Source organism: Sminthopsis crassicaudata, chromosome 2 (assembly GCF_048593235.1).
Source record: "Sminthopsis crassicaudata isolate SCR6 chromosome 2, ASM4859323v1, whole genome shotgun sequence".
Taxonomy (NCBI): Eukaryota; Metazoa; Chordata; class Mammalia; order Dasyuromorphia; family Dasyuridae; genus Sminthopsis; species Sminthopsis crassicaudata.
In genome coordinates, this window is record NC_133618.1 from 50043989 (window position 1) to 50059704 (window position 15716).

Below are 15716 nucleotides of genomic sequence, written 5' to 3' on the forward strand. Positions count from 1 at the left end.
ATAGGCAGGCAGACACAGACAGACAGACAGGTAGACAAAGACAAAGAGATAGAGAAACAGACAAATAGAAAGACAGATAAACAGAAAGATAGATAGATAGACAGATAGGCAGACTGATAGATAGGCAGGCAGACACAGACAGACAGACAGATAAGTAGACAGGTAGATAGATAGATAGGCAGGCAGACAGATAAGTAGACAGGTAGATAGATAGATAGATAGGCAGGCAGACAGATAAATAGACAGGTAGATAGCTAGATAGACAGACAGACAGACAGACAGGTAGACAAAGACAAAGAGAGAGAAACAGACAAATAGACAGAAAGACAGATTGATAGATAGATAAGCAGGCAGACACCTACAGACAGACAGATAAATAGACAAGTAGATAGACAGACAGACAGATAGATAGACAAAGACGAAGAGATAGACAGAAAGATAAACAAAAAGATAGAGAGGTAGACAGATGGGCAGACAGATTGATAGATAAATAGATAGGCAGGCAGACAGACAGAAAGACAGATAGACATAGAAAGACAGATAGACAGGTAGATAAAGGCAGACAAATAAAGACAAACAGCAGGTAGATAGAAAGACAGAGACAAATAGACAAATAGAATGACAGACAAAAATAGATATAAATATAAAAACAAAGGCATGTATACACACATATGCATATATGTACATACTTGTACACCCGCCTCTGTGTGTATCTTAATTCTAACACTATGTGACCTTGGACAAGTCATTTGACCTCTCTCTCTCTTAGTTTCTTCATTGTAAGGCTGGGAGGCCATACTAGCAGATATCTATGGCCCTTTCTTGTAAACAGGGCAGGAAGGTGACCCTGGGCTCTTGAAGGCTTTGCTTGTTAAGTGCAATCTCTGGCAGGTCGGGACAGGCAGGTAAGGTTTTGAGTCTTGTGATGTAGTCTCTCTGACCTCATCTATAAAATGTGAATAATGATACTGATACTACCACTGCGCAAGATCGTAGCTTTGAAAACGGTATAGAAAGGTGAGCCCTGTGAGTGTGTGTGTGTGCGTGCGCGTGTGTGTGCGTGCGCAGGTACGCAGATACGCAGATTCCCAGAATTACAAAAACCCAGCGCTGAGAAACTAATCTGATTCCCACCAGAATAACAATCTCCAACATCCCCAATGTGGGTGTGTAGACGAAGGAACTAGTTTGAATTCTGGCTTGGCTGTGTGTGACCTTGAGGACATCCCATTATTTTTCCAAACCTCAGTTGCCTTGTGGGCAAAATCAGGGAGTTGGGGTTCTCAACCTGTCCTAGGGACAGATAGGGAAAAAAAAGTAACTTCATTTCAATCTAATTGCTTTCTCTGTCCATTTAAAAGCACTTTGAGAAGGGGCTCTTAGGGTTTATCAGACTTCCCATGGGGTCCGGGACACAAAAAGGATTAAGAACCGGAAACTAGAGGTCTCCAAAGTTTTTTCTGGATCCAAATCATATGATCTATAGATGTGTCATGTGCTTGGGGTGGGGGATTAGGTGGATTTCTGGTTCATCTCACTAGAATAACAAAACCGGGGAATGTCAGAACAATCTCGGAGATCTCCTAATCCGATCTCTTTTTACAGCGGAGGAGAAGACCGGGCTGGGGCGGGGAAGTAACTCGCCCAGAGACATAGCTAGTTAGAGTCCGAACCGGCGGGAGGGTCACAGGGCGGGGCTCTTTACACCGGACTCCCCCGGGAAATCTTATCTCCCAGAGCAAATTAAGCCCGGGGCGGGTCCCTCCGAGAAGCGTCCCGTTTTTTCCCCGGTGCAGGTGGAGGACGTTAGTCCGGGTAGATTTCCCTCCGAGCAGTTACCCCAGTTTCCCGGGGATCGGTTACCGGACCGCCAGCATAGTTACTCCCCGCGCTGGAGAGGAGGCTCTCCTCAGACAGAAATGAAGGGCTTAGCGGATCCGGGCGTCTCCTCCACTTTCGGGCCGGGCTTACAGTGCAGGGAGCGGTCAGAGGATGGATTCCCGCCAGCCCGCGCCAGGGAGAGCCTGCCAGTCGGGCTCCTCGGGCAGGGACGGGATCCTCCCGAGAGCCCGGGCTCGGAGGTCTGGAACCCAGCGTCCGTCAGACACCTGTCCCCTGGCAGAGCAGCCTCGGGGAGGCGGCCCCTCGGCCCCGCCCCTGCACTTGTCCCGGGCCCTGGTTGGCCGGCCGAGCGAGCTATGTTAATGAGGGCTGACCCTTATTGCACCTGACGCGGAGCCCCCGTCCAGCCCTAGAGGGCCGGGAGGCGAGCGAGCCTTTGGGGCTGTGTGACCGGACGGCTCCCCGGGGGCAGCGGCCTCTTCGCCCGCATCCGGGACCTTCCGAGCTATCCGCGGGACCCGCCGCCTACTCATCCCCAGGGAAGATGCCTAGATCCTTCTTAGTGAAAAAGCACTGGAGCAACCGAGTCCCCAACTATGGGCAACTGGAGTCTCGAAAAGGTAAAGGAGCGGCCGCGGGCAGCGGCGGCACCGGGGCGGGGAGGGCGGGGGGGGGGGGTCTCCGAGCGCCGGCGGCGGCTCCCGGGAGGGGGCGCGCGCGAAGATCGCCCCCGCTCTCCTTTTGGGAAGGAAACTCTTTTGGAAAGCAGGCTAATGGACAGGAGCGCGAGAGCAGCGAGACAGCGAGTTGGCGGCATCGAGCGCGGGGCTCCTGGTTCTAGCAGGTGCAAGCGCGGCGGGAGTCCGAGCTCAGGATGCGGGGGCGGCGGCCGCGGGGGGGGGGGGTGCACGGGGTAGGAGCTTCTCGCCAACATGGACCCCGGAGGGAACAAGGAGGAGGCGCCAGGAGCGCCGGGGACCCGAGGCTATGGGAACACGCGGGGACCCACCTGCTCAGCCCGACCTCGGCCTTCAAGCCGGTTCGCAGATGTCCCGCCCCCACCCCCAGCTGGGGGGTCAAACCGCCCGAACCCTTCGCCAAATCCCCACTAAAGATCTCGGGGCTTGGGGCCCGCCCGGCCCTGAGGGTTCTTCAGGAGCGGTCTCACAAAGTCCCCAGCTCTCGGGCCGGGACCGGCGGAGGGAAAGTCAGCCCCCTCCCCGGTGACTTCTGGAGTCCCGGGAATTTCAGCCTCTGAGCTGCGCTTACTCTCTGGTGCTCCGGGGCTGCCCAGCCTTTTCCCAACAGGCGGGGGACGCGCTCTCGATCCCGTCTGTCTGTGTCTGTCTCTCCGTGTCCGTCTGTCTCGGTCTCTTTCTTTGTCTCTCTTTTTCTCTGGGTCTCTGTTTACGTGTCTCTTTCAATCTCTATTTGTTTCAATCTCTGTCTCTTTTCTTTTCCCCTCCTCCCCTCCCTGTCTCTCTCTTTCTCTGTCTTTCTTTCAATCTCTCTCTTTTTTTCTCTGTCTCTCTCTGTCTCAGCAGAACCAGGCTGAAAGGTCCGATTTCCCTTTTCCCACCTCTCCGCTGATTTCAGATTCCCTTCGGGCTGGAGTCTGGTAGGAACGGACACTTAGATTCGGTCTGTCTCCATTCCTTTCTCTCAGGAACAGACACTTAGAAGGAAGAGAGGGTCTAAGTGTCCAACTGCAAAGAGCAATCATCAGAAGCTGAATTTAATCTCTGGGAAAGTGGTGAAAAAGGGGCTGCGCTCTCCTCCATCTCAGCCCTGAATCCTGACCCTTCCATTCCCACTCCCTGACCTCCTTACCGCCTGAAGACTTCCTAAGGGGCTGAGTTCTAACTTACTGAAGGAAAAGATTCTCCGAACGTAGTTCTTTGGGTAGAAACTTGTAGAGAATTCCCTCATTTACAAATGAGAGAGGAGAGAAGTGCCGGGCTCAAGATCACCCCAGTAGAAAGTAGTAGAGCCTTGATTCAACTCCAGTTCATGCTCCTTCCCCTGCAGCCTTTTGAACTAACCACCTCTTACTCTGAGCCATTGGGTGACTGGGACACAGGGAGAGTAACTTTCCTAAAGGCTTTTTCCTTCAGAGATGAGCTTGCTTAGCGGCAGAGGAACAGTTCTCCGACTTGCGAGAGCAGCCGCCACTCTCTGGGGATGGACAGTCTGAGGGAGGGTATTGCTCTGTAACCCCCAAAGTAGGAGGGGGAGAAACCGTGGGGGGTTTGGAATAGTCTTTGTGAAGGGTTATTTTTTCCTGTGCTAGAGACGAGTCACCTGATCAAACACTCCCTTCTAAGCCCCTGAAGTCCATTGTTTGGCAATGGTATCCACACCGTCAAAGTGAATTATTCATTAACACATGGCCGTGTCCACTCCCTACCCCACCCCCGCTCCAAGTAACCACCATTTGGAGGATGATCTCAGTTACCAAGTGACTCCCATTTACGTCCATGCCCAGAGTCATCCCTAAGAAGCCTCTCTTCACCCTCAGCCTGATATCACTTAAATAAGTAAAACTAGGTTAAAATTTCTTCGTCTGTGGAAAGGGGATGTGGGAAGGTGGTTAGGGAGGAGAAGCCGAGGTGTTGGGGAGGCTTGGGCCTAATTGCCTCTATATTTCTCTTAAAATACTGCAGGAGGCCTCGAGGAGCTCCAGCCACCTGTCCCTAGCTGGGGTGGAGTTGGGTGGAAGGGGAATGGTTATGGGGCTTGCCTGTATCATTTTTCCAGGATAGACTTTCTTCTGGGGGACTCTGTGTCTTTAGAAAGTCTGAGACATAGGGGGGGGGGGAAGAAGAAGGTCTGGGACAGCCAGGGGTTTGCTTTTGAGGAGGTGGTTCTCCTGGGAATTAGAGTACCCAGACTATTCCATTGGAGAACAACAAAAAGTAGGCAAGGAAAAGAAGGAAATCCGTTTTTAAAATATCCACAGGCAGACACTCTGGCTCTAGAGTCATTAGGTACCATCTGAGATAGTCTGGAGGCATTCCCAATCAAATAGATTATTAATTTTTAAACTTTTTTTAAATTTACATTTTACATTTTTACATTTCACCTCTCTTTCCCTGCTGCCTTCTATCCTTTCTTCCTCAACCCTGGCTTTGCTGCTGCTGCCACCCACGAATAATGCAATGTCAGAAGATGCAAGGGAAATAACTTCTTAGTGTCCAGAGAGGGAAATTTAGGAATTGCAGCAAAGTGGTGCAGTGGATAGAGCACTATCCCTGAAGTCAGGAGGACCTGAGTTCAAATCCAACCTCAGACACAACTTCTTAGCTGTGTGACTCTGGGCAAGTCACAACTCCAATTGCCTCAGGAAAAACATAGAGGAAACAAACATCTAGATGAGAAAATTCCTATGAATGCTCCTCAACACTTTTTTGTAGTTTGTATAGTTTTAGAGTTGTCTACCTCAGTGAGCACAGTCACAAGTAATGATTGCACTAAGTCCCACTGCTTCTTCCCTCCGTAGAGAGGGCCCTAACTGATAATGGTTCCCATAACTGAAGTGGATCATCCCAGTAACATAATGGAATTGATTCTTTAGGGCCTGAGATCTCTAGAAAACTCTTCTCCTCCCCAAGGAAGGAGGAAGAATAAGATAGAAGCAGGATTTATTCTTTTGGAAGAACTAGGGTTGTAAATGTAGGAGATGATCAAAGATGGAAAAGAATGGAGATTCAGGAAATACTGTGGGAGGTAAGCACCAGTAGTGATTATTCCATCAGGATTGCTCACCAGTAGTTATGTGCCTGGGATACAAGCAATGCAGTCATTAGACCACATTTAGGTGTTTCTTAGTTCTTTTGCCTTTATGAATTCTTCCAGAGGTCTACATTTTGTGATTATACGCCAGGACTGGATTGGGGGAAGAGAAGGGTCTGTCCACTCAAGAACAATATAGTGAGTTCCCAAAATCTTAGTGTAGTTTTCAACTTGAATGGTTTAAGATGATGTTGTTGTTGTTGTTGTTTGTTTTTGGGTTTTTTTTTTGGTGGGGGGATGTTGACATAGTGCACAGAGGGCTAGGCTTAAAGTCAGGAAGGCTCATCTTCATGAGTTCGAATTCGGCCTCAGATACTTATTAATTTTGTGACTCTGGGCACATCACTTAACCCTATTTGCCTCAGTTTTCACATCTGTAAAATGAGCTGGAGAAGGAAATGGCAAACACTCAAGTATCTTTGCCAAGAAAATCCCAAGGGGGGGTCATGCAGAACTGGACATGATTGAAACAACTCAACAACAAGAAGACAATAATATATGTGGATGGGCAAAAAGCAGATGCTTTTTATTCACCGACATTTTCAAATGCCAGGAAATATATGCTTGACTAAAAGAAAAAAAAAAAAATAGTGGAAAGAGAGAGAACAAAAGCAAAAAGGGAGTAGGGGGGAGAGGAAAGAGATCTAAAAGAATGGGTGAATTTTCACCTTGCGGCTTTCATGACTAGTTTCCAGCTGCATTGTGTCTGTTAGAGTCTATGGGTGAGAGCTAGAGCTGGCCAACAGGTGTGACTAGGTCTCCTAAAAAGTGACCCCAGGGAGGAGGGAGGTGGAGGAGGGGAAATTACTATCATTGTAAAGCTGTTTGTTCGGAGTGCCCAGCTAGAGTTATCTCAGGGCTGATTCACTCTCTACGTTCTCCCCCCACCCCACCCCCTGTGCCTAGGAGCCAAGAGTCCAGGTCCTCTCCACAGTATCCTAGTAGTAAAACAGGGGGAAAATAAATACATACAATGAAGCAGTAAGATTAAAATTGGGTTAAAATTCAGAGTTCCAAATGGGAAATTCCCTTGCTCTTTCCCCCCCAAATAAGCAGATCTTTAAGGTTTTCTGCTATGTAGCAATTAATTGGTGAGGGTTTAATATGTCATTTAGGGTCTTACACTTTCATGATCTGCCTTTCATATTCCATTTACCACAGTAAATGCCTGGCACACAGTTGATGTTTAATAAATGCTGGCTGACCTTGAGTCATTGCCTTTTTTCTGAAAAGACAGGGTTCTTTCCTAAGCTACTAAAAATTTCTAACTGAAAATCGGTTACTCTGTTGGAAGGGCATGGAGCACAAGAAAACATCAGAAAACAAGAGCGGTCCTCTTGGCTCCTTTTTTGTTTCTCTCTGTGGATAAAAATACTGGTTCTAGATTACATGTGTATACATATCTATATAGGATGTTATAGAACATATATTGAAATTCTTTTAGGAACCAAAAATAAGGGAATTCATTCTGAAAATTTGGTTTGGAAAAAACTCCAGAATTGAATCACTGCCTATTATAAGATTAATCTGTTTACACTGCGGGTGTTTAAGCCTCTGGCCCCTCTATCTGCTTGGGGCATTGTAAGATTTGAGTCGAGGTGCTTGACTTGGAATTGCTAGTTTTCTTTAATGGTCTCGTGGTGGATTTTTAGGCTTTGTCTTGAAACAGTTAAGTATCACAATGAATAGATAAATGGGACTGGAAATTAGGAAGACTCATCTTCCAGAGTTCAAATCCAACCTTAGATTCTTCCTAGCTGTGTGACTCTGAGCTAATTACTTAATCCTATTTCCCTCAGTTTCCTTATCTGTAAAATAAGATGGAGAAGGGAAAGGCAAAGCCCTCCAGAATTCTTGTCAAAAAGACCCCAAATGGGGTGATGGAGAGTTGGACATGATTGAGACAACTCAACGATAACAACAAAATTCTCACTATTATGAATGTGTTTTAGTTACTGTTTTAATAATGGCACCTCTAGATGTAGCCAGGATACTTGAAAACGACAGGCTAGATTTGAACTCAGATCCTCCTGACTTCAGAGCTGGTGCTCTCTCCACTGGGGCTCCTCAGAACCGATAGGAAGTGTTGGTGCTTTAGCTGGGTGTGGGTGTTGGGGTGGAGGCTCTGCCTGCCAGAGACAGACAATAATGAGAATATATTTCCCTCATTCGAAGGAATGGTGGGCTTCTCCTCTACCTCCCTAAGGTGGGCTCCTCGTCTGCCTCTCTGGTTGCCAGACTGCTGGTAACCTAAGGAACATCGCTTGGTTTGTGGTGTGGAATAGAAGCATCGCGATGGGAACTGCTCAATGTTTTTCTATTCTCTCTCCTTCCCCTCACAGAGATAAGTGGGTCCTGCTACACCTGTGAGGGGCTGGTCTTCCCCCTCCTCCCTTCGGCGCCCAGTGATGCTCCCAGCCTGTGGGAGCGCAAGTCTGTCATTGCTTGTATCTCACTGCCTCTCCCCTTGAGTGGAGAGGGCCGGGAAGCCCCCAGCCCAGGGCCTCTGGAGATCAGCGTGGCGGACTCCCTGGAGGGCCCCGTCCCCAGCGCGCCCCTCCAGGACAGCCTGAGCCCTTTCAGCCTCTCCCCGTTGCTAGACGGGCCTAAGAGGTGGCCTCTGGATCCCAGGCCAGAGCCAGACAAAGCTTCGGACAAACTGCTTGGGGACAGCGGTGGGAGCCCTCCCCCGGGCTCCGTGGGCTGCTTCGAGTGCTTTGGCTGCCATAAGACCTACCACACGCTCTCCGGGCTCTCCAAACACCGGCAGCTGCGCTGTGATCTGCAGGCCTGCCGGTTCTTCAGCTGCAAGTATTGTGACAAGGAATACTCGAGCCTGGGGGCCCTCAAGATGCACATCCGCACCCACACACTGCCCTGCATTTGCAAGATCTGCGGCAAGGCCTTCTCCAGGCCCTGGCTCCTCCAGGGCCATATCAGGACTCACACAGGTGAGAGGGGGCAGAGGGAGACCTCAAGGAGAGAGGGGGGGGAAGCAATCAAACATGGCCCCTTCTCCCTCTTACGCACCATTTCCTTTTCCCCACTCAGAAACAAAAAACTCCATTTGTCTTGCAGACTGAATTTTGTTTTTGAATCTGAATCTTTGCAAAGTGAATCTATTTACTCCTACCCTGCTATAATTCAGAGTTTGTGGATCAGAGGTGGGAAAATTAGAAAAATTGTACAGAGGCCAGGAATTTGCACTTTCTCTGGGGGGCTGAAATATGGAGGGGGATTTCACTGGGAAACTGGGAGAAGCTAAGGTAAGCATGACTCACCTATGAAGAGGTGATCAAATAGTTGAAAATATAGGGTTTTGAGAGAGAGAAGAAGAGAGGAAGAGAGAGAAAGAGGAGAGGAAGAGAGAGAGAGAGGAGAAGAAGAGAGGGAAAAAGAGAGAGAGACAGAGGAGAGGAAAGGAAGAGAGGGAGAAAGGGAGAGAGAGACAACAGAAAAGAGAGGGAGTAAGGGAAAGAGAGGGAGAGAGGGAGATGGATAGATGAAAAGGAATGACAGAGTTCCAAAACAGAGAAACTGAGGCAGGCAGAAATGAGGAAGAGAGTTCTACTGCTCAGACAACCGCCCATCCTTTATGGCCAGTGGGCTACCTGTATTCATAATGACATTCAGATCAGCAGAAAGATAATACATGGTGAAACCTTCCAGTTGTGCAGTGCCTTAGAGCTTGTTTAGAATCTCATATGAGCTACCCCAGAAGCAGAGATTAGAAAGCAGACTTTTGCAAGAGTGCTTTTCTGGCCATGGGGGAATTGCTTCTTCTCCCTCTCTGCACTTAGCTGAGGGGCTCTCCTCATTGCCTACTTTCCCTCTTCAGAAGGGCCCTTGACTCACTAAACAGGCAGGCTCTAGGACGTCAAGGGTTGAGTGCTCTTGGGCCAGAGCGATTGGAATGCAAGGTGGCTCCATAGGAGGCTGTCCCTGGTGGCCATTTATCATGGGGTGCCCAGCCATAGGAAGAATGCTGATGTTTGGGTTGGACCCCATGTGCCAGAGTCAGCTCACTGGGGTAAGGGACTGCCCAAACGACTGCAAGTTGTCTCTCTGATCCTGAAACCTGTCCAGTGACATTCTGGAGTTGCTAATGACTCTTGGATCCAGAGACTTTCTTAATTTTCGATTGTTTAATCAAGGCCCAGAATTTGCATTTGTATCTTTTTATACTTCTGAACATAGAGATAGGTAGGGGGTGCAATGCATAGGCAGGAAGATCTGAATTCAGATACAGCCTCATACTTAATAGTTGTGTGACAAGTCACTTGACTTCTGCTTGCCTCAGTTTCCTCAACTGTAAAATGGAGATAATAATAGCACCTACCTCCTAAAGTTGTTGTGAGGATCAAATGACATCATATTTGTAAAGTACCTGGCATATAGTAGGCACTAGAGAAATGTAAGCTTTTCTTCTGGAAGATGTTTCCTCCCATTATAAATTATTCCAAAGAAATAGTAATATGGTCTTATAGTTAGAATATGGATGATGTGTGCTGAATCTAACACCAAATAGCTTTGTGACTTTGGGAAATTTCCATCAACTACTCCACATCAATTTTCCTTCTAATGGGACAAAGTGGCCAGTGATAATTCCTTTTACTTATCATCCACTTTATAGGGCAGGGAATGTGATTATGACAATATTCACATAGACAAAATATTCAAAAGTGTAAAATATTCAAAGTGTAATATAGAGCAGATTTAAATGGACCCATTTTCAGTGGTCTCATTATATCACAATTTGAGCTTGTTCTGGACTACTCTGGCTCTGGGAAGAGAAGCTAGAAAATAACAGGCAGACCAGTCATTTGGGTTTCACCTTTTCCTCTCCCCAGGTGAGAAGCCATACGCCTGTTCTCACTGTAGCCGGGCCTTTGCCGACCGCTCCAACCTGCGGGCCCACCTGCAGACCCACTCGGACATCAAGAAGTACCAGTGTAAGAGCTGCACCAAAACCTTCTCCCGCATGTCCTTGTTAACGAGACACAAGGAAGCCGGCAGCTGCCCAGCCTCCTGATGGCCAGAAGTAGCCAGAGAAGCTAGGGGAGGAAGGGACTTGAATTGGGATACCTGGAGCTAGGGGGTCACTCTTGGAAGTCTGGGAACCTGGCAAGGAACATCTGTGCCTGGAGAACTACAGGGTGGGCTCACTTTCCTTTTCCATTTTGCAGTTATTCCATCCAAACTTGGACCAGTACAGCTCTCGAATTGCCTTGGGTCCCTTATTTGTGCCTCCCATTTTACTTTGTTCCATATTGAGGCTTTGTTCCTGCCTGGGGGAAGAGTGTGCAAAGCAAGAAGAAGCCATTTCCTCAGTTAACAGATTATAGTCCTCCATTTTATTCTTCAAGAGTTGGGGCCTTTAGGGGATTTAGAAAGAAGGATTGGGCATGCAACTAAAAAAAGGTAGATAAAGAACAAAGTAAAAATCCTCAATTAAGCAACAAATTGGAAAACCTGAAAATCAAAGGAAAGATTAATAAAATTGAAAGGAAGAAAACCATTGAACTAATAAATGAAACTAGAAGCTGGTTGTATGGGAGGTGGGAGGGAAGGACCAATAAAATAGACAAACCATTGACTAATTTGATTAAAAAAGAAAAGAAGAAAGCCAGACTACTAGTATTAAAAATAAAAGGGATGAATTCATCATGGATGAAGAGTAAATTAATACAGTTACTAGGAGCTATTTTACCCAATTATGAAAAATCTCTAGAACCACAGGGATTCACAAGTGAATTCTACCAAACATTTAAGAAACAATCCCAATGCTATATAAACTACCTGGGGAAATGGCAAAGAAGGAAAACTATGGTGCTAAAAACCCATACCAGGAAAAGCCAAAACCAAAAAAGAAAATTACAGACCAATTTCCCTAACGAATATCAATACAAAAATTTAAAATAGATTACCTTACAAAGAGATTATATCAATATACCACAAGAATCATACCCTATGACCAAGTGGGATTTTTGCCAGAAATATAGAAGTTGGCTCAATATTAGGGAAACTATCAATATAATTGATCATATCAATAACAAAAGCAATAGAAATCATATAATTATCTCAATGGATGCAGAAAAAGCCTTTGAGAAAATACAACATCTATTCCTATTTAAAAAAAAAAAAACAACAGTATAGTTATAAATGGAGTTTACCTTAAAATGATGCGTAATATTTATCTAACAAACACCATCAGCAAGAATTATCCATAATTAGGATAAACTAGAAGTCACCCAACTGGGTAAAGCGAGGATGCTCACTTGTATTATTTAATATTGAATTAGAAATGTTAGCTATAGCAATAAGAGAAGAAAAAAAAATTGAAGGAATTGGGCAACAAGGAAACAAAGTTATCTCTCTTTATACTCAGAAAATCCTAGCAAATCAACTAAAAATTTAAATTATTGACAACTTTGGCAAAGGGTTCAGGATACAAAACAAACCACATAAATCATTAGCATTTCTATATATTGCCAACAAAATTCAGCAGCAAGAGAAATTTCATTTAAAATAATTGATATAAAATACTTGGGAGTCCAAGACAAACCCAGGAACTATATGAACACAACTATATGACACTTTTTACACAAAGTCAGATCTAAACAATTGCAAAAATGTTAATTGTTCATGAGTAGGTTGAGCCAATATAATAAAAATGACAATATCTAAATTATTTATTCAGTGCCACACCAAACTACCAAAAATTATTTTATAGAGTTAGAAAAAAAAATTCATCTGGAAGCACAAAATTCAAGTATATTTTTTAAAAAATGCAAAAGAAAGTGATCTAAGCATACCAGATCTCAAACTGTATTGTAAAGAAGTAATTATCAAAACAATCTGTTCCTGGCCAAGAAATAGAATAATGAATCAGTGGAATAAATTTGGTACAAAAACTCACTTGACAAAACGGGGAAAATTGAAAAACCATATGACAGAAAGTAGATATAGACCACCATCTTGCATTGTATAACAAGAAAAAGTCAAAATAGGTACATGATTTATACATAAAGGGTGATACCATAAACATATTAAGGGAATATGTAATAGTTTATCTGTTAGATTTATGGATAAAAGAAGAAATTAGGATTTAAAAGACATAGAAAGCATTGCAAAATTACATATAATTACATAATGATTGATTTGATTACATAAAATTATATATATTTTTTGCACAAACAAAAGCAATGCAACCAAAATTATAAGGACAGCAAAAAAGAGGGAAATCTTTCTATCTTCGAAAGGCCTCATTTCTCAAATATATAGAGAACAAAGACAAATTTATAAAAACGCAAGATCATTCCTCAATTGAGAAATGGTCAAAGGATACAAATAGGCAGTTTTCAGACAAAGAAATTAAAGCTATCTGTAATCATGAAAAAATGCTCCAAATCACTATTGATTAGACAAGTGCAAATTAAAAGAACTCTGAAGTACTACCTCACATCTGTCAATTGGCTAAAATGTCAAAAAAGGAAAACATTGGATATTGAAGGGGATATGGGAAAACTGAAACACTAATGCACTGTTTGTGGAGTTGTGAACGATTCCAACCATTCTGGAGAGCAATTTGAAACTATGCCCAAAGGATTATAAAACTGTGTATATCTTTGATCCAGCAATACCATTGCTAGGTCTATATCCCAAAGACATCCCCAAAAAGGGGAAAGGATTTATTTATACAAAAACATTTTTAGCAGCTATTTTTGTGGTCGCTAAAAATTAGAAATCAGAGGGATGTCTATCAACTGGGGAATGGACAAACAAGCTGTGGCATATGATTGTCATAGAATATTATTGTAATGAAAATGACAAGCAGGATGATTTCAGAAAAAAACCTGGAAAAACTGATACATATATGAATCGATACATAGTGAAGTGAACACAACCAGGAAAATCTTGTACAGCAATATTGTTCAATGATCTGTGAATGACTTAGCAATTCTCAGCTTTACAATCATCCAAGATTGTTAGGATTACCAGGTGAGAACTCAAGTTGTCTGGACAGTGACAAGGTGAGAATGCAGGTTGTCTGGACAATTACAAGGTGAGAACTCAGGTTGACTTGACAGTTCTCTGGTTCAGGCCTTTAAAGGGAGTTTACACCTTAGGAATTCTAGGAGGAGCAAGCTCATTGGTTGTAAGTAATTCCCACAAGCCCCTGGGAGTACCCACAAGTCCATTCTCTGGGAGGATAAAAAGAGGCAACATTGAGCCTGGAGAGCAGTCTGGATTGGGGAAGGACAAGAGCTGGAGGAGATTCAGAGCCAGGATTCAGGAAGAAGAAGAGGCTGGCTGGAGGCTCCAGAAGCCTCCCAAAAAACCTGCTCATAGAGGAAAAGATTATACAGAAAAGAAACCTCCTCCTAGAGAAGGATTACAACTGAGAGACGATCAGAACATTATAATTGGCATCCACACGTGGTGCCAGGACCTTTCCTTATTCTGACAAGGACTTATTCTGAGCCCTTCAGAGGAGCTAGACTGGACCATAGCAATTTGGTGCCAGAACAGGGACCAACACCTTCAGAGGTGGAAGAAGGAGGAGTTGATATGGGCCTGTCAATAATCTGCTCTCTAGGCAGGGTTGAAGCTTCTTCAAGAGAATCATACCCTAATTCCTCATTTAAATCCTCTTGCTCTAGGGCAAGATCTTGATCTTTCCTTTTTTCCTCACACAAGATAATCCCAGAGGACTACTGATGAAACCTACTATCTGTCTCCAGAGAAAGAATTGATTAAATGCAGTCTGAAGCATGCTATTTTTCACTTTCCTTTTCTTTTGAGTCTTCTTGTACAAAATGACTAATATAGAAGTGTTTTACAATGTGCAATTGCACATGTATAATCTATATCTGATTGCTTACCATCTCAGGGAGAAGGAGAGAGGAAAGGGAGGAAGGAATAGAACTTAGAACTCAAAATTTTAAATCAAACTATTTTTATAATTGAGGAGGGAACTTTTTTTTAAAGGATTTAAGGAGAAAGGAAGAAATTCCAGCCGATGAGCCCAAAATCATTAGGATATACTTCTCTATTTTGGTGGAATTAGAGCCTTTTCCCATCAGTGACTGAGCAATACTAACTTGGGCACATCCAGCTTTGTAGACCAAACTCAGGTTGTACCCAAGATTGATGGCCTCCTGTAGAGTCTAGTTCACCTTTTTAAGTATTAGTAAACCTAACTTCTGGGCTTGTTTCTGACAACATGGGGCTTAGGGCAAGCTGTTACATGTCCCTCTCATAAAAATGGAGGAAAATGTGTCTATATCAGACAATGGCAGTAATGAGGGTGTGATATGGAGAAAATGAATGCCGTGAAGAGAGGATAATGGGAAATTATATTGAAGAAATGTAAGACATTTTGAAGAAAGGAAGAATTTCTTGGTGCACTTGTGAGAAATTATAGTATTGGTATAGCACCTGAAGAGTGGATTATCATTTTCTTCAATAAGCATTAAATATCTACTATGCGCCAGACACACACAGAATATACACTATTCTAACTTCGAAATGATCACAGAAAAAACCCTGGTTCAGTTGACAGCTTTTGATGGCTACTGAATGGCATTCTGCTGAGGACATGGACTTAAACAAAAGAATTAAATTAAAATTAAACAAAAAAACTTCCCCTTCTGAATTCTGTTGGCCTGTTACAAAAATGCCATGTTGGTTTGAACCTTTTTCTCATCAGAGAGAGAATAATGTACACAAATCATTTGGAGCTAGAAATTTGTCTGACCTTATAGCAAAGGTTCTTAAACTGTGGGTTGTGACTTCAGGTGGGGCCCTATCGCTGGATGTGGGGGTCACAAAAATTTTTTGGCAACAGCCAAAGGCATAAAATATGCAAAGTTTTAACTCTTTATGTAAAAATAAACCAGCACAGGGGATGAAGGAATCCTACCAAACTACTTTTATGACACAGACATGGTACTGATACCTAAACCAGGTAGATCGAAAACTATAGACCAATTTCTTAATGAATATTGATACTAAAATCTTAAATAAGATATTAGCAAAAAGACTTCAAAAAATCATCCCCAGGATAATACACTATGATC

The 15716-nt window shown here is 44.2% G+C and overlaps 1 protein-coding gene and 1 long non-coding RNA gene across 2 annotated transcripts in view; one reads left to right on the top strand and one right to left on the bottom strand.

The window, feature by feature from the left end:
* The window catches only part of LOC141553201 (uncharacterized), a 40504-nt gene that overhangs the window by 12553 nt on the left and 12235 nt on the right, over positions 1 to 15716 (bottom strand). The gene's annotated exons all lie outside the window — the stretch shown is intronic.
* SNAI3 (snail family transcriptional repressor 3) lies at positions 2245 to 14414 on the top strand. The gene is made up of 3 exons (XM_074286212.1): positions 2245 to 2462; positions 7977 to 8585; positions 10485 to 14414. Exons 1-3 carry the CDS (start codon positions 2387 to 2389, stop codon positions 10664 to 10666), a joined length of 867 nt encoding a protein of 288 aa, XP_074142313.1. The 5' UTR covers positions 2245 to 2386; the 3' UTR covers positions 10667 to 14414.